Raw genomic sequence first — 19422 nt, 5'->3', positions numbered from 1 at the left:
GTCTGGGCAATTTGCAAAAGAGGAAAAAGAGACTGGGCAATTTATAAAAGAAAGAGTTTTAATAGACTTACAGTTCCACGTGGCTGGAGAGGCCTCACAATCATGGTGGAGGGCAAGGAGGAGCAAGTCACATCTTACATGGATGGCAGCAGGCAAAGAGAGAGAGCTTGTGCAGGGAAACTCCCATTTTTTTGTTTTGTTTTTTGTTTGTTTTGAGACAGAGTTTTGCTCTTGTTGCCCAGGCTGGAGTGCAATGGCATGATCTCCGCTCACCACAACCTCCGCCTCCCTGGTTCAAGTGATTCTCCTCCCTCAGCCTCCCAAGTAGCTGGGCTTACAGGTGTGCACCACCACACCTGGCTAATTTTTTGTGTTTTCAGTAGAGATGGGGTTTCTCCATGTTGGTCAGGCTGTTCTCGAACTCCCAACCTCAGGTGATCCACCCACCTTGGCCTCCCAAAGTGCTGGGATTATAGGGATGAGCCACATGCCTGGCTGAAACTTCTGTTTTTAAAACCATGAGATCTCATGAGACTCATTCGAGGTCAGGAGAACAGAGCAAGACAGACCCACCCCCATAATTCAATCACCTCCCTCTGGGTTCCTTCCACAACACGTGGGAATTGTGGGAGTTACAATTTAAGATGACATTTTGGTGGGGACACAGCCAAACCATATCATTCTCCAAAGAAGAATCCTTTGCTTTCTTGTTGCTCTGTTTGCAAGGAGCTGAGTCTGGGGTTGAGGTTGCAGAGCCCAGACACTCAACGGTTGTGGCTACAGGAGAAGAAAACACCCGAGGAGTCAGCCCAGGTGTTGGGAGCCTTCATGGAAAAGGGCACCCAGGGTTGGGTTTTGAAAGATGAATAGGAGTTTGCCAAGTAGGGTAAGAGTTTGGGGAAAGACAGCAGAAGAGAAGAAAAAGATGTGCTCGAGTCCTGGAAGTCAAACAGGAGCTGCTACATATTTCTGCTACATATTTTGTCTTTCATTTACATCCTTAGATCAAAAGCATCCTTTTAAATAGCTGCATAGTATTTCACTAGAATGTATTCAGCCCCATGCACCTGGGTGACAGTGTTACAGTTTCTATTTTATTTATTCATTTTTTATTGCAATTACAAATGACTTAGGGATGAATTTGTATATAAATCTTGTTGACCCAGGGAAGGCAGATGCCATAAGTTGGATAATTACATGCATGAAACCAGTGATCTAGCCCATGATACTCCCAGGAAAGATAGGTTCCTCTGGACCTCCTTTCTCCTTTGAAGAAAATAGGTGTTGGTGACCCTTCCCTGCAAGCATCCTGGGGCTGATGGAGGGGTTTGAGTTGTTGGGACAACAATTTCTTCTTTATTCAACAAGAATTGCAGGAGCACCAGGCTCTGTTCTAGGCTCTGAGGACACAGCAGTGATCCAAGCACCAAAACTCCCTGCCGGCCAGGTGCAGTGGCTCATGCCTGTCATCCCAGCACTTTGGGAGGCCATGGCGGGCGGATCACCTGAGGTTAGGAGTTCGAGACCAGCCTGGCCAACATGGTGAAACCCCGTCTCTACTAAAAATAATTTAAAAAATTAACCAGGTGTGGTGGCACATGTCTGTAGTCCCAGCTGCTTGGGAGGCTGAGGCAGGAGAATTTCTTGAACCCAGGAGGCGGAGGTTGCAGTGAGCTGAGATTGCGCCACTGCACTGCAGCCTGGGCAATAGAGTGAGACTCTGTCTCAAACAAAACAAAACAAACAAAAAACCCAGCAAACTCCTTGCCCTGGTGGGGCTGATGTTCTGGGGATGGAGAAACAGAAAATAAGCCAAAGTCAAGGCTACAAGATGCCAGGCAGTGGGACGTGCCAAGGAAGAAAAACTCATGCATTCACTCTCTTTTTTAAAAAAATGTATTTCAGCCAGATGCGGTGGCTCACACCTGTAATCCCAACACTTTGGGAGGCTGAGGCAGGTGGATCACTTGAGGCCAGGAATTCAAGACTAGTCTTGCCAACATGGCAAAGCCCCATGGCTACTACAAATACAAATAAATAAATAAATAGACAAGCATGGTGATAGGCGCCTGTAATCCCAGCTACTCAGGTGGCTGAGGCGGGAGAATCGCTTGAACCCAAGAGGCGGAGGTTGCAGTGAGCCAAGATCACGCCACTGCACTCCGGCCTGGGCGACAGAGTGAGACTTGGTCTCAAAAAAAAAAAAAAAAAAAAAAAAGGGAAAGAAAATGTTCTGGAATTAGCTAGTGTGATGGTTGCACGCCTTATGAATATACTGAAACCCACTGAATTGCATAGTTTAAAAGAGTGAATTTTATAGTATGTGATTTATGTCTCGATTTTAAAAATAGGGATGTTAAAAAAAAAAAAAAAACAACCCACAGCTCTCGGCACATCCTAAGCACTGAATAAATTGTAGCTATTCTTATTACAAGTGAATACAGCACCCAGAGATGTGAAAGTGACATTCATTAATTTTATTAGGTATTTATTCATTTCATTGAATAATTAGCACCAACTGTAATCCTCATAAAATCCTATAAAGTAGGTACAATTATGCTCCCCATTTTACAGATGGGGAAATCAAGGCTCAGAGAGGGTATATTTCTTTCCTAGGGCCACACAGTATGCAAATTACAATCGCACAAAAGTTGCAGCTTCTTAAAGAGCCTGGTCCTAGAGTCTCTCCCTTAACCATAGTGCTGTGAGATCACTTAATTACTGGTGATTAGGAATTAATTGTGTGCATTTTGGATGGCACAGTGGCTCACACCTATAATCCCAGCACTTTGGGAGGCTGAGGCGGGCAGATCACCTGAGGTCAGGAGTTCGAGACCAGCATGGCCAATATAGTGAAACCCCGTCTCTACTAAAAATAGAAAAATTAGCCAGGTATGGTGGCGAACACCTGTAGTCCCAGCTACTCAGGAGGCTGAGGCAGGATAATTGCTTGAACCTGGGAGGCAGAGGTTGCAGTGAGCTGAGATTGCACCACTACAAGCCAGCCTGGGCGACAGAGTGCGATATATGCATTTTAATTCACGCAATTAAGTCTTGTGCTGTGGCCGGTGCACACTTCGTCCCTCTAACATTAGCAGGCATGTTTGGAATGAATGCAGGTGGCTCTCCTCAACTGGTGACAGAGGCCAGGTGTGGGTGCTGGGAGGGAGTTTGAGTTTTGGCAATGAGGACGAAGAATGAGGAGATGTTGGAGATGTATTCAACAAACTTTTCTTTCTTTCCTTTTTTTTTTTTTTTTTTTTCAGACAGAATCTCGCTCTGTCACGGGGGTTGGAGTGCAGTGGTGCGATCTCGGCTCACTGCAGCCCCCACGTTCAAGTGATTCTCCTGCTTCAGCCTCCTGAGTAGCTGGCACTACAGGCGTCTGCCACCACACTGGCTAATTTTGTATTTTTAGTAAAGACAGCGTTTCTCCGTGTCGGCCAGGCTGGTCTTGAACTCCTGACCTCAAATGATCTGCCCACCTCAGCCTTCCAAAGTGCTGGGATTACAGGCATGAGCCACTGCGCCCAGCCCCTTCTGTATTATTTACGTGCATTCTTTTCTACTAAGATGTATTGGGCACCTACTGTGTGCCAGACAGTGTTCTAGATACAGGGTGGGGAGGGGGCAAAACACACAGAGCCCCCTGGTCCCATGGCACTTAACTCTCTAATCCTCACAGCAGCCTCTGGAAGTAGGAGCAGGAAAACCGGGCACAGGAGGTCCCCTGCTGTTCTGACTGTATACACCCCGAAAAGGCAGGGACTTTGTTTTCAGACACTGGTATGGTCCCTGAGCACATAGTAGGTACTCAAGGGATGCTTGGACAAATGAATGAATGAATGAATGAATGAATGAATGAACGAACGAATAAAGGGAGGGAGGTGATGTCACCTGCTGGAGCTGGGACCAAGAATGTCCAGCTCACTTGTGTCCAGAGTTCAGGACTGGAGTGGCTTTGGATGGGATCCCAGACAGGTGTCTCCCCTGCCTGGCAGAGCCTGGGTGGGGTGAGAAGCAGGGAACGTGGGGGCTGAGCCCCGGAAGGCAGGGAGGGAGATCCTGGCATCCGGGCAGTTTCTGATGTTACCGGAGACTCTGGAGCCAGTCGGGGCCCTCCATTATTCAGTATCTCCACCCACAGCTCTGTCCTCCTTCTGAGCGCTTAGGGATACTGTTGATAACTCCTGGCTGGACTCCGCTGGCCCCTAAGCTTGGAATAACGATACCCATAACAGGCCTGTTATTATTATTATCTCCTTCAACAATAGCAACAGCAGCAGCCCCAGCTATTTTTTGAGCTCATACCACGTCCTGGGCAATGCACTTCTGCAATGCCTCATCTTGTGCATGGCCAGCATCAGCCTGCAAGGTACCATTGATGATGTACCCTGCTTTTACTGATACAAGCAAAGAGAAACTAAGAGGCATTAGTCACAGGGCCAGGCAGCAGGGGAGCGCCCTCTTAATCACCACCACCCGTCTAGTCTTTCCACCTTTGTTTTCTTTTTTTTTCTTTTTCTTTTAAAGTCGGAGAGAGATGAGTTAGGAATAATTTTATTTTTATTTTTTATTTGTTTATTTTTTTGAAACGGAATCTTGCTCTGTCGCCCAGGCTGGAGTGCAGTGGCGTGATCTCGGCTCACTGCAACCTCCGCCTCCTGGATTCACACCATTCTCCTGCCTCAGCCTCCCAAGTAGCTGGGACTACAGGCGCCCGCCGCCACGCCCGGCTAATGTTTTTTGTATTTTTTAGTAGAGATGGCGTTTCACCGTGTTAGCCAGGATGGTCTCCATCTCCTGACCTCGTGATCCGCCTGCCTCAGCCTCCCAAAGTGCCGGGATTATAGGCGTGAGCCACCACGCCTGGCCAAGATTAATTTTATAAGGCAAGGTTAAGAGTTTAGATTTTGGCCAGGTGCAGTGGCTATCACCTGTAATCCCAGCACTTTGGGAGGCCAAGGCGGGTGGATCATGAGATCAGGAGATCGAGACCATCCTGGCTAACACGGTGAAACCCTGTCACTATTAAAAATACAAAAAAATTAGCGGGGCATGGTGGCGGGCACCTGTAGTCCCAGCTACTTGGGAGGATGAGGCAGGAGAATGACGTGAACCCAGGAGGCGGAGCTTGTAGTGAGCCAAGATTGCACCACTGCACTCCAGCCTGGACGACAGAGAGAACTCCATCTCAAAAAAAAAAAAAAAAAAAAAGACTTTAGATTTTATTTACAGGAGGCATGAACATGTTTATTTGTTTGTTTGTTTATTTATTTATTTACTTATTTAGAGATAGAGTCTTGCTCTGTCGCCCAGGCTGGAGTGCAGTGGCGCGATCTCAGCTCACTGCAAGCTCCGCCTCCCGGGTTCAAGCGATTCCCCTGCCTCAGCCTCCCGAGTAGCTGAGACTACAGGTGCCACCACACCCAGCTAATTTTTTTTTTTTTTTTTTTTTTTTTTTTGGTATTTTTAGTAGAGACGATGTTTCACTGTGTTAGCCAGGATGGTCTCGATTTCCTGACCTCATGATCTGCCCACCTCAGCTTTCTAAAGTGCTGGAATTACAGGCATGAGCCACTGTGCCTGGTCTATTTTTTATTTTTTATTTATTTTTGGGGGACAGAGTCTCACTATGTCACCCAGGCTGGAATGCAATCGTGTGATCTCAGCTCACTGCAACCTCTGCCTCCCAGGTTCAAGCGATTCTCCTACCTCAGCCTCCTGAGTAGCTGGGATTACAGGCATGTGCCACCGCACCCGGCTAATTTTGTATTTTTAGTAGAGATGGGGTTTCTCCATGTTGGCCAGGCTGGTCTTGAACTCCCAACTTCAGGTGACCGGCCCACCACGGCCTCCCGAAGTGCTGGGATTACAGGCGTGAGCTGTGATCCACGCCCGGCTAATGTTTTGTATTTTTTTTTTTTTTTCATTAGGATGGGGTTTCACCGTGTTAGCCAGGATGGTCTCGATCTTCTGACCTCATGATCCGCCCGCCTCAGCCTCCCAAAGTGCTGGTATTACAGGCGTGAGCCACCGCACCCGGCCTGAACATGTTTTAAATGGAGATTTTTAGAGGCTGAGGTGAGTGGATCCGCTTTGTTCAGGAGTTCGAGACCAGCCTGGGCAATATGGTGAAATCCCGCCTCTACTAAAAATACAAAAATTAGCCAGACATGGTGGTGGGTGCCTGTAATCCCTGCTACTCGGGAGGCTGAGGCAGGGGAATCGCTTGAACCCGGGAGGCAGAGCTTGCAGTGAGCCAAGATTGCCCCACTGGACTCCAGCCTGGATGATAGAGCAAGACTCTGTCTCAAAAACAAAAAAAACACAAAAACAAAACAAACAAAAAATAAAACAACAACAAAAAAAAGTTGGAGAGAGATGAGTTATGGAAGGAATTTATAAGCCAAGTTTAAGAGTTTAGATTTTATTTATGGAAGGCCCAGACATGTTTTAATGGATGCTTTTGAATCTGGGAGACTGGTTGGGTCAGTATCTTCAGGCACGCGTTGATATTCAAGGGCTGGTGTTTGGCTGGAGGCAGAGGGAGCATTGTGTTTGTTTGGGAGTATGTGTGCATCAGCACAAATGGAGGCGACCGAGCTAGGGTCACAGGCTGAGAAGAGGCGCATGGAGGCATTGGCATGGCCCCTGTCCCATCTGTTCTTGGACCACTGAAGAGAAGGGCTTGCAGTCCAGAACTGTAGTCATAATCTATTTACCCACGTTGTCCATTTCATATCATTCGCTTCTTTTTCTTTCCACACCTGTCTTAGTTCAGTTTGTGTTGCTATAAAGGAATAACCAGGGCTGGGTGCGGTGGCTCATGCCTGTAATCCCAGCACTTTGGGAGGCCAAGTTGGGTAGATCATTTGAGGTCAGGAGTTCGAAAACAGCCTGGCCAACATGGTGAAACCCCGTCTCTACTAAAAATACAAAAGTTAGCCGGGCGTGGTGGCAGGCGCCTGTAGTCCCAGCTACTTGGGAGGCTGAGGCAGGAGAATCGCTTGAACCCGGGATGCGGAGGTTGCAGTGAACAGAGATTGCACCACTGCACTCCAGCCTGGATGACAGAGTGAGACTCTGTCTCAAAAAAAAAAAAAAAAGATGGGGAGGGAAAGAGACTTGTTTCTGAGCTCATGTGACACTTTCATGTTTTTCTTTTATTTGTATAAATTGAAGAAGTACAAGTGCAGTTTTGTTACATGTATGTATTGTGTAGTGGTGAAGTCTGACTTTTTTTTTTTTTTTTTTTGAGATGGAGTCTCGCTCTGTCGCCTGGGCTGGAGTGCAGTGGTGCGATCTCGGTGGTGCGAGCCCTGCCTCCCAGGTTCACGCCATTCTCCTGCCTCAGTCTCCCGAGTAGCTGGGACTACAGGCACCTGCCACAATGCCCAGCTTTTTTTTTGTGTGTGTGTATTTAGTAGAGATGGGGTTTCACCGTGTCAGCCAGGATGGTCTCGATCTCCTGACCTTGTGATCCCCTTCCCCTCCCCGCCTGCCCCCCTGAAGTCTGAGCTTTTAATGTATCCATCAATCAAAGAATGCACATTGTATCCATTAAGTAATTTCTCATCCCTCACCCCCCTCCCACATTTCTGAGTCTCCAGTGTCTATTACTCCACACTCTATGTGCCTATGTACATATGATTTAGCTCCCACTTGAGAACCTGTGGTATTTGATTTTCTTTTTCTTTCTTTCTTTTTTTTTTTTTTTGAGACAGAGTCTTCCACTGTTGCCCAGGCTGGAGTGCGGTGGTGCAATCTCGGCTGACTGCAAGCTTCACCTCCTGAGTTCATGCCATTCTCCTGCCTCAGCCTACCGAGTAGCCGAGACTACAGGCGCCCGCTACCACAACTGGCTAATTTTTTGTACTTTTAGTAGAGACGGGGTTTCACAGTGTTAGCCAGGATGGTCTCAATCTCCTGACCTTGTGATCCGCCTGCCTCAGCCTCCCAAAGTGTTGGGATTACAGGCGTGAGCCACCGCGCCTAGCATTTTTTTTTTCTTTTTTTGAGACAGAGTCTCACCCTGTCGCCCAGGCTGGAGTGCAATGGTGCGATCTCGGCTCATTGCAACCTCCGCCTCCTGGATTCAAGTGATTCTCCTGTCTCAGCCTCTGCAGTAGCTGGGATTACAGGCATGCACCACCACGCTTGACTAATTTTTTGTATCTTTAGTAGAGGCAAGGTTTCACCATGTTGGCCAGGCTGGTCTCGAACTCCTGGCCTCATGATCCACCCACCTCCACCTCCCAAAGTGCCGGGATTACAGGTGCGAGCCACCGCACCCAGCCCGATATTTGATTTTCTGTTTCTGAGTTGTTTCCCTTAAGATAGTGTCCTCCAGTTCCATCCATGTTGCCCCAAAGGCATTTCATTCTCTCTCTGTGTGTGTGTGTGTGTGTGTGTGTGTGTGACAGGGTTTCACTCTCTCACCCAGGTTGGAGTGAAGTGGCACAATCACAGCTCCTGCAGCCTCCAACTCCTGTGCTCAAGCAATCTTTCCTCCTCAGCCTCTTGAGTAATTAAGACTACAGGCACATGCCACTATATTTGGCTAATTTTCTAAATTTATTTTTTATGGAAGTGGGGTTTCACTATGTTGCCCAGGCTGGTTCCGAACTCTTGGCCTCAGGCAGTTCTCCTGCCTCAGCCTCCCAAATTGCTGGAATCACAGGCATGAACCATCACACCTGGCCTATTTCATTCTTTTTCCTTTTTTCTTCTTTTGAGATGGAGTCTCATTCTCTCGCCCAGGCTGGAGTGCATTGCAACAGTCTCAGTTCACTGCAACCTCTGTCTCCCAGATTCAAGTGATTCTCCTGCCTCAGCCTCCGAGTAGCTGGAGTCACAGGCACACACCACCATGCCCGGCTAGTTTTTGTATTTTTTGTAGAGATGGGGTTTCACCATGTTGGCCAGGCTGGTCTCGAATTCCTGACTTCACGTGATTTGCCTGTCTCAACCTCCCCAAGTGCTGGGATTACAGGGGTGAGCCACCACACCTGGGCTCATTCTTTTTTTAATGGCTAAATGGTATTCCAGGCCAGGTGTGGTGGCTCATGCTTGTAATACCAGCACTTTGGGAGGCCAAGGCGGGTGGATCGCTTGAGTCCCTGGAGTTAGAGACCAGCCTGGGCCGCGTGGCCAAATCCCATCTATACAAAAAATACAAAAATTAGGCTGGGCGCAGTGGCTCACGCCTGTAATCCCAGCACTTTGGGAAGCCGAAGAGGGTGGATCACAAGGTCAGGAGATCGAGACCATCCTGACTAACACGGTGAAACCCCGCATCTACTAAAAATACAAAAAATCAGCCGGGCATGGCGGCGTGCACCTGTAGTCCCAGCTGCTGGGGAGGCTGAGTCAGCAGAATCGCATGAACCCAGGAGGTGGAGCTTGCAGTGAGCCGAGATGGCGTCACTGCACTTCAGCCTGGGCGACAGAGCAAGACTCCGTCTCAAAAAACAAAACAAAACAAAACAAAACAAAACAAAAATTAGCTGGGCATGGTGGTGCATGCTTGTAGTCCCAGCTACTTGGGGGGCTGAGGTGGGAGGATTACTTGAGCCTGAGGTGTCGAAGCTGCAGTGACCCATGATCATGTCACTGCAATCCAGCCTCAGCAACAGAGAGAGACCCTGTCTCAATAAATAATAAATAAATAAGTCTGGGCGTGGTGGCTCACGCCTGTAATCCCAGCACTTTGGGAGGCTGAGGCACGTGGATCATGAGGTCAGGAGATTGAGACCATGGTGAAACCCCGTCTCTACTAAAACTACAAAAAAAATTAGCCAGGCATGGTGGCGGGTGCCTGTAGTCCCAGCTACTTGGGAGGCTGAGGCAGGAGAATGGTGTGAACCCAGAGGCGGAGCTTGCAGTGAGCTGAGATCGCGCCACTGCACTCCAGTCTGGGTGACAGAGCAAGACTCCATCTCAAAATAAAATAAAATAAAATAAATAAAATAAAATAAAATAATAAAAAAATAAAATTCCATTGTGTATATATACCACATCTTCTTTATCCAATCATTGGGTTGATTTCATATATTTGCCTGTGTGAATAGTGGGGCAATAAACATATGAATGCAGGTATATTTTAGTATAATGATTTTGTTTCCTTTGGGTAGATACCCAGTAGCGGGATTGCTGGACCAAATGTTAGTCCTAATTTTAGTTCTTTGAGAATTCTGCATACTGTTTTCCATAGAGGTTGTACCAATTTACATTTCCACCCATATTATATAAGTATTTATCATATGAGAAACTTGCTGTGGCTCAGACATATCAGGGAGAGACTTTGTGGGGAGTCAAAGTCTGGCATCAGCACGTCGGGGTCTTGAGCCATTTAATTTTGGGTGCAAATGGTCTTGTGACCTTTTTTTTTTTTTTTGAGATGAAGTCTCAGTCTGTTGGCCAGGCTGGAGTGCAATGGCACGATCTCAGCTCACTACAACCTCTGCCTCCCAAGTTCAAGCAATTCTCCCACCTCAGCCTCCCAAGTAGCTGGGATTACAGGCACCCACCACTACACCCAGCTATTTTTTTGTATTTTAGTAGAGATGGGATTTCACCATGTTGCCTAGGCTGGTCTCAAACTCCTGACCTCAAGTGATTTGCCTGCCTCAGCCTCCCAAAGTGTTAGGATTACAGGTGTGATCCACTGCACCTGGCCAATTTTTGTATTGTTTTACATTATTGTGAAATATATATTCACATATTTTATATATATATATATTCATACTCACAATATATATTCACATACTGTTTTGTAGAGTTTCACTGTTTTTTGGGCTGGCCTTGAACTCCTGACCTCAGGTGATCTACCTGTCTCAGCCTCCCAAAGTGCTGGGATTACAGGTGTGAGCCACCACACCTGGCCATCACCTGAAGTTTCATTCACTCATGTGTCTGATGACTGTATGGGGAAGAATTGAACCACTGGCCCTCCTCTGGCATCTCTCTCCATCTCAGTGTGGTCTCTACACATGGTTTCTCCAGCATGGTGGCTTCAAGGGTAGCCAGTCTTCTTGTGTGGTGGCCTAGGGTCTGGATGTCTTGTCCTATGAGATAGAAAAGGTGGAAGCCACAGTTCCTTTTATGACCTAACTTCAGAAGTCACACAGTATCATTTCTGCTTCATGCTGTTTGTCAGAAAGGCACTGCATCGTCATTCCTTGTCTGCAAGGGCAAGGTCAACTCATGACGTCCATGGCCATATTTCAGCCCACAGGAAGAGGAAAGGGGGCAAGCTTTCCTTAAGTGGTTTTTGAAAGGACTGACCTGGAAGTAGTAGATGTCATTTACATTCTTATCTCATTGGCCAGAGCAGGTCACGAGGCCACAGTGAGCTGCAGTGAAGGCTGGGAAATGTAGTCTTTCATTGGGTAAGCTGTGTGCCCAGTTCAAACTTGAGAGATACTACTTTTATAGGAAAAAGGGCCTGGTGCAGCGGTTCATACCTATAATCTCAACACTTTAGGCTGTGGTGGGAGGATCACTTGAGGCTGGGAGCTTGCAACCAGACTGGGTGACATCGTGAGACCCCTTCTCTACAAAAAATAAAAGAAAATTAGCCAGGTGGGGTGGTGGGCACCTGTAGTCCCAGCTACTCAGGAAGCTGAGGCAGGAGGATCCTCTGAGCTCAGCTGATTGAGGCTGCAATGAGCCATGATCACACCACTGCACTCCAGCCTGGCAGCAGACAGCAAGATCCTGACTGTAAAATAAATAAATAGAAAAAGTAAAAGAGAAGAAGGAGAATATATACGGAAGTTTAGTGGATAGTCTTTGCCACACTCACTGAATGAATGAATGAACCAATAATGGATTGAGAAATTGATCTATGGATGACCAGCTGATGGTCAAGATCAGCTGAAAAGTGGCTAGGTGTGGTGGCTCACACCTGTAATCCCACCACTTTGGGGAGGCCAAGGTGGGCGGATCACCTGAGGTCAGGAGTTCAAGAGCAGCCTGGCCAACATGGTGAAACCCTGTCTCTACCAAAAATATAAAAAATTAGCTGGGCGTGGTGGTGCGTGCCTTTAATCCCAGCTACTCGGAAGTCTGAGACAGGAGAATTGCTTGAACCTGGGAGGTGGAGGTTGCAGTGAGCTGAGATGGCACCACTGCGCTCCAGCCTGAGTGACAGAGCAAGACTCCAAGACTCCATCTAAAAAAAAAAAAAAAAAAAGGGTCGGCTGAAGGGTTGACAGGAGGTGAGTGACTGACAAATCCTGGGTTGATGAATTGCCTGAAATGCAGCAGGTAACGGACTGGCCGGTGACTGAGTGTCTGGACAGAGGGCAGCCTCCTCTGTCTCCCCTATCTGACAAGCTCCTCCCTATGGCTCTCTCTGCTCCAGTTCTCCAACATCCCCTTCTTCATCTTCGGGCCACTGATGATGCTCCTGATGCACCCCTATGCCCAGAAGCGCTCCCGCTACATCTACGTTGTCTGGGTCCTCTTCATGATCATAGGTAGGGAGGTGTGGTTCAGGTCTGTGACAGTCGGGAGGCAGTGGGGATTTAGAAGGTGGCGGCCCCCACTGACAGCCTGCCCTTGCCGCTGCAGGCCTGTTCTCCATGTATTTCCACATGACGCTCAGCTTCCTGGGCCAGCTGCTGGACGAGATCGCCATCCTGTGGCTCCTGGGCAGTGGCTATAGCATATGGATGCCCTGCTGCTATTTCCCCTCCTTCCTGGGGGGGAACAGGTGGGTCAGGGGCTGGCCGTCTAGACAGGGTGGGGTCTGAGTCTTCAGTTGACTCTGCCTGAGCTCACCTGAGTCCCCCTGGGTCCCCACCCTTGACCCCTTTTGGGGCCCTTGGAATTCCTCCTCTGACCACTTCGGGTTCTCTCCTGACCCTGCCTGACTCACTTGGGCTTCTGGAGACCCCTCCCCTGAGCTTACCTGGTTTCTTGGAATCCCTCCCTTGATCCTACTTTGATAACTTGGGACTTCCTCCAGAATCTGTTGCAGCCAACAGGAGTTCCAGGACCTCGTGTCTACACTTACCTGGGCCCAAGGGACTCCTCTCTGAGTCTCTCACCTGGGGTTCCTGGCATCTTTCATCTGATCTTCTTAGACCCCCTGGGTCCCTTTCTTGATCTAATTGATCCCCACTGCCGCCCTTGACCCCTGTGAAATAATCTCCTTCCCCTCCTCCTCCTCCTTCCCCTTCTCCTTCTCCTTCTCCTTCTCCTTCTTCTTCTCCTCCTTCTCCTTCTCCTTCTTCTTCCCCTCCCCTTCCTCCTCCTTCTCCTTCTCCTTCTCCTCCTTCTTCTTCTCTGCCTCCTCCTCATCCTTCTTCTTTTTTTTCCTCCTCCTCCTCCTCCTCCTTCTTCCTCCTTTTTGAGACAGAGTGTCACTCTGTCACCCACGCCGGAGTGCAGTGGTGCGATCTCAGCTCACTGCAGCCTCTGCCTTCAGGATTCAAGCGATCCTCCTGCCTCAGCCTCCCAAGTAGCTGGGATTACAGGCACCTGCCACCACACCCGGCCAATTTTTGTATTTTTAGTAGAGACGGTTTCACCATGTTGGCCAGGCTGGTCTCGAACTCCTGATCTCAAGTGATCCACCTGCCTTGGCCTCCCAAAGTGCTGGGATTACAGGCATGTGAAATTCTCTTCTAACCCGGCTTAACCCACCTGAGCCCTCCAGGACCCCCTCAGCCCACCTTGTCATCCTCTGGGAACCCTGTCATCTTTCCTTAATCTCTACTGGGTCCTGGAGAGCCACTGTCTGACGTCTCTTAAATTCACCTGGACCAGGGATCCCTCCTCTCAGCCCTACTTGGCTCCCCTGAACTTGCCTGACCTCACCTGGGCCCTGGAAACCGTCACGCTCTCCCAGGCCCCCTGGGACCCTCTTCTTATCCTACTCAGTCCTCCCTGGGATCCCCCTTTAGACGCTGCCTGGGTTCACCTGGGCTCCCTGAGACTCTGCTGAGTCCACCTGGGAGCCTCAGGACCTTCTTCTCCTTCTCCTTCTCCTTCTCCTTCTTCTTCTTTTTTTTTTTTTTTAGATGAAGTCTCGCTGTGTCCCCCAGGCTGGAGTGCAGTGGTGCAATCTTAGCTCGCTGCAACCTCCAATTCCCAGGCTCAAGCGATTCCTGCCTCAGCCTCTTTAGTAGCTGAGATTATAGGCACGTGCCACCACATCCAGCTAATTTTTTGTATTTTTGGTAGAGACAGGGTTTTGCCATGTTGCCCAGGTTGGTCTCGAACTCCTGAGCTCAAGCGATCCTCCCACCTTAGCCTCCCAAAGTGCTGCGATTACACTCACAAGCCACCGTGCCTGGCTAGGACCGTTTTTCTTGTTGTCGTTTTTGAGACAGAATCTCCCTCTGTCACCCAGGCTGGAGTGCCGTGGCATGATCTTGGCCCACTGAAACCTCTGCCTCCTGGGTTCAAGCAATTCTCATGCCTCAGCCTCCTGAGTAGCTGGGATTACAGGCCTCTGCCACCACACCTGGCTAAATTTTGTAATTTTTGGTAGAAATAGGGTTTCACTAGGGCCAGGTGCAGTGGCTCACGCCTGTAATCCTAGCACTTTGGGAGGCCGAGGCGGGCGGATCATGAGGTCAGGAGATCAAGACCATCCTGGCTAACATGGTGAAACCCTGTCTCTACTAAAAATATAAAAAATGAGCCTGGCATGTGGCAGGCGCCTGTAGTCCCAGCTACTCAGGAGGCTGAGGCAGGAGAATGGCGTGAACCCGGGAGGCGGAGTTTGCAGTGAGCTGCGATCGCGCCGCTGCACTCCAGCCTGGGCGACAGAGCGAGACTCTGTCTCAAAAAAAAAAAAAAGAAAGAAAGAAAGAAATGGGGTTTCACCATGTTGGCCAGGCTGGTCTCGAACTCCTGACCTCAGGTGATCCACCCACCTCAGCCTCCCAAAGTGCTGGAATTACAGACATGAGCCACTGCGCCCTGCCTGGCTAGGACCCTTTTCTGAGCCTATCTGGGCTCCCCAGAATCCTGTCCTTTCCTCGCCCACCTGGGCCACGAGATCTCCAAGTGACCTTGCGTATAATCCCAGGACCTCCCTTCCCGCCTACAGCTGAGGCGCTTCCTCCCCAGGTCCCAGTTCATCCGCCTGGTCTTCATCACCACTGTGGTCAGCACCCTCCTGTCCTTCCTGCGGCCCACGGTCAATGCCTACGCCCTCAACAGCATTGCCCTGCACATTCTCTACATCGTGTGGCAGGAGTACAGGAAGTGAGTGAAGACTGCAGGTGCCCGGGCAGGAGGCTCCCATCCCCCTCCTAGCACCCCTGACTCCAGGCTCGCGGAGGGGACGTCCCTTCTCCAAGATCACCCACTAACAAATGGCCCTGCCAGGATTTGAACCTGACTGACTGCAGAGCTTGTCTTTTTTTTTTTTTTCCTTGAGATGGAGCCTTGCTCTGTCGCCCAGGCTGGAGTGCAGGGGCGTGATCTTGGCTCACTGCAACCTCCACCTCCCAGGCTCAAGCAATCCTCCCACTCCAGCCTCCCAAGTAGCTGGGACTAGAGGCATATGCCATCACGCCAGGATAATTTTTGTATTTTTCTTTGTAGAAACAGGGTTTCGTCATGTTGCCCAATCTGGTCTTGAACTCCTGGGCTCAAGCGATTCACCCACCTCAGCCTCCCAAAGTGCTGGTATTACAGGCGTGAGCCACTACATCCACCCTACACTATCCTTATATTTATTTATTTATTTATTTATTTATTTATTTATTTATTTATTTTTGAGACAGAGTCTCGCTCTGTCTTCCAGGCTGGAATGCAGTGGTGTAATCTCAGCTCACTGCAAACTCCGCCTCCCGGGTTCAAGCGATTCTCCTGCCTCAGCCTCCCGAGCAGCTGGGATTACAGGTGTACGCCACCATGCTCAGATAATTTTTGTATTTTTAGTAGAGACGGACTTTCGTCATGTTGGCCAGGCTGGTCTCAAACTCCTGACCTCAGGTGATCCGCCCACCTCGGCCTCCCAAAGTGTTGAGATTACAGGCGTGAGCCACTGTGCCCAGCAGAGCTTGTCCTTTTTATGATGAAACCCAGAAACAGATGAAACCCAGAGAAAATAGCCCCACAAACATCCCCACGCCCACTAACCAGCCACAACAACCATCCACATTTTGTCAATCTGTCACATATTTCTCCCAGATTTCATACAATTTCACCCCTAATTTTTTTATAATTTAACTCTCCTGATTACAAAAAATATATTATTCTTGCCAGGCGTGATGGCTCAAGCCTGTAATCCCAGCACTTTGGGAGGTCGAGGCACACATACCTCTACCCCAAAACATACAAGCACCAAAGGGCTTGTTGGTTAAGAATAAAGATTATGCAGTCAGAAAAACTTGGTTTAGATCCCAGCTCTGCCACTTACCAGCTGTGTAACCATGGGGTGGGGTGGGGCATAGAGTAATCCCTGTGCCTCAGTTTACTCCTCTACCAAGTTCTTGTGAGGACTGAGTTAATATCTTTTTTTTTTTTTTTTTTTGAGACAGAGTCTCTCTCTTGTCGCCCAGGCTGGAGCACAATGGTGCGATCCCGGCTCACTGCAATCTCCACCTCCTGGGTTCAAGTGACTCTTCTGCCTCAGCCTCTTGAGTAGCTGAAATTACAGATGCGCGCCAACATGCCCGGCTAATTTTTGTATTTTTAGTAGAGACGGACTTTCGTCATGTTGGCCAGGCTGGTCTCGAACTCCTAACCTCAGGTTATCTGCCCGCCTCGGCCTCCCAAAGTGCTGGGATTACAGGCTTGAGCTGCCGTGCCCGGCCGACTGAGTCAATATTCGAAGGTGTTTTATTTATTATTGTTACTTATTTATATTTTATTTTATGTATTTATTTATTTATTTATTTAAGATGGAGTCTCGCTCTGTCACCCAGGCTGGAGTGCAGTGGCGCAATCCCGGTTCATTGCAACCTCCACCTCTTGGGTTCAAGTGATTCTCCTGGCTCAGCCTCCCAAGTAGCTGGGATTACAGGTGGCTACCACCATGGCCGGCTAATTTTTTTTGTGTTTTTAGTAGAGTCAGAGTTTTACCATGTTGGCCAAGCTGGTCTCAAACTTCTGGCCTGAAGTGATTCACCTGCCTTGGCCTCCCAAATTGCTGGGATTACAGGTGTGAGCCATCACGCCTGGCCTATTATTGTTTTTTAACACAGGGTCTTACTCTGTCACCCAGGCTGGAGTGCAGTGGCGCAATCACGGCTCACTGCAGCCTTGCACTCCTGGGCTCTAATGATCCTCCTGCCTCAGCCTCCCGAGTAACCGGAACTGCAGGCATGCGCCACCATGCCTGGCTAATTTTAACTTTTTTTTTTTTTGTAGAGATGGGGTCTTGCTGTTTTGCCCAGGCTGGTCTTAAACTCCAGGGCTCAAGCAATCCTCCCAACCTCAGCCTCCCAAAGTGCTGGGATTACAGGCATGAGATACTGTGCCTGGCTTGAAGGCCATTTGGAACTGCACCTGGTGTGCTGGAAATGCTCAGTGTTAGTTCTAAGCACGAGATTGGGCCCCCTCTGCTTGCACCCTCAATTCCTGCTGTTTCCCTTCTCCCAGCCTCTGAGCATCATCACTGTGGAAAGAGGAATTTCCCATGAGCCCCCTCAGGTGCTGCTCTCTGAGCCAGCCCCTGGTCCCCCTCTCTCCTCTCTAGGACCAGCAATAAGGAGCTTCGGCACCTGATTGAGGTCTCCGTGGTTTTATGGGCTGTTGCTCTGACCAGCTGGATCAGTGACCGTCTGCTTTGCAGCTTCTGGCAGAGGATTCACTTCTTCTATCTGCACAGCATCTGGTAAGTGTGTGTTCTGAGGCTGTGGGGGGCCCAGAGTCAGAGAATCTTAGATGCCAGAGCTCAGAGTAGGAGCCTGGGGGCTGGGGGTGAAGAAGCAGAGAGAGGAGAGCCAGATACTGTGACCTGGTGGTAGGGGAAGGCTGCAGTCAGGGGGCCAGACCCAGAAGGCTCCCTTGGATGGTCAAGATCCATGAGAAATAAAAAGAGGGCCGGCATGAGGCTGTGGGTATCTTGTGCCCCCACCACCTTCGCTCTGCATTCCACAGGCATGTGCTCATCAGCATCACCTTCCCTTATGGCATGGTCACCATGGCCTTGGTGGATGCCAACTATGAGATGCCAGGTGAAACCCTCAAAGTCCGCTACTGGCCTCGGGACAGTTGGCTCGTGGGGCTGCCCTATGTGGAAATCCGGGGTGACGACAAGGACTGCTGACACCTGCCAGCCTCTTGACTATCCAACCGCCCGACGACTTGCCTGTGTCTCGAGAAGAGAGCCCCGGTCAGGACTTGCACCTGAGGGACACTCGTGGTTCCTTCCTCCGTTTCCCCTTCCGTGTCCTCCTTGTCCTGCGCTGTCCTGCCTTGAGGCAGATGATGGACTTTGTGACATCTCTGAGCAGCAGCCTGATGACTGTGGGGGGCTGTCTCACGCATCTCCCCTCCATGACCCCCCCCCATCCTCTTTCATTTCCTCCTCTGTGTCCACAGCCTCCCAGTGACCATTGTCACATGAGCTGGTGGGACTGAGTCACCAGGTACTGGGGTGACTGAAGGATGTGGCATCTAAATATTAGCTTCTAGGCTGGGCACGGTGACTCATGCCTATAATCCCAGCACTTTGGGAGGCCGAGGTGGGTGGATCATCTGAGGTCAGAAGTTCAAGACTAGCCTGGCCAACATGGCAAAACCCCGCCTCTACTAAAAATACAACAATTAGCCGGGCGTGGTGGTGGACGCCTGTAATCTCAGCTACCTGGGAGGCCGAGGCTGGAGAATCGCTTGAACCCAGGAGACGGAGTTCACAGTGAGCTGAGACCACGCCATTGCACTCCAGCCTGGGCGATCAGAGAGACTCCGTCTCAAAAAATAATAAATAAATAAATAAATAAATATTAGCTTCTAAATATTGGTGGTCACTACCAGACTCCCTCATCTGTCTTTGGCCATGGCAATGTCCCTGGTTCTTGGGGGACACCCCAGAGAATGAACATGACTTCCAGCCACCTCATTCTACATCCGCATGTGCGTGTGGAGATGTTACACGCAGATCCACTCACCTCTTCCCATGGACTTATGAGGTCCTCGGGTTCACAGCTGAGGACAGCAGAGTCCCAGACTGGGCAATCTGGGTGCTTTGGGGGCATGTGGACATGAGAGAGGAGCGAGGGTGGCCAGGATAGTCTCTAAAGCAGTGGTGGAGTGGTGGGGAAGGGCGGTTTTCATAGTAGTTAACAGCACAGGGCTTGGAGTCAGGCAGACCTAAGTTAGAATTCCTGCTCCACCATTTTCTAGTTGTACATTTCTTGGGGAAGTGATTTTTCCTGCCACAGAAGCTCAAGGACATTGTCTGTAAAACAGAAATAATATTCCTTGTCTTGTGGGGGTTTTTGT

General features: G+C 49.4%; 1 protein-coding gene across 1 annotated transcript in view; it reads left to right on the top strand.

Annotated features, from left to right (window-relative positions):
• The window catches only part of ACER1 (alkaline ceramidase 1), a 29381-nt gene extending 10564 nt beyond the window's left edge, over positions 1-18817 (top strand). The window contains exons 2-6 of the mRNA XM_003281567.2: positions 12371-12485; positions 12580-12721; positions 15091-15228; positions 17672-17809; positions 18076-18817. Coding sequence (XP_003281615.1) covers positions 12371-12485; positions 12580-12721; positions 15091-15228; positions 17672-17809; positions 18076-18244 — 702 coding nt within the window. The 3' untranslated portion in view covers positions 18245-18817. The remainder of the gene's footprint in view (positions 1-12370; positions 12486-12579; positions 12722-15090; positions 15229-17671; positions 17810-18075) is intronic.
• The last annotated feature ends 605 nt before the right edge of the window (positions 18818-19422 follow it).

Source organism: Nomascus leucogenys, unplaced genomic scaffold, assembly GCF_006542625.1.
Source record: "Nomascus leucogenys isolate Asia unplaced genomic scaffold, Asia_NLE_v1 Super-Scaffold_241, whole genome shotgun sequence".
In the NCBI taxonomy this organism is placed as follows: Eukaryota; Metazoa; Chordata; class Mammalia; order Primates; family Hylobatidae; genus Nomascus; species Nomascus leucogenys.
The sequence above is the reverse complement of the archived record's forward strand: the minus strand, read 5'-3'. Positions and strand labels throughout refer to the sequence as shown.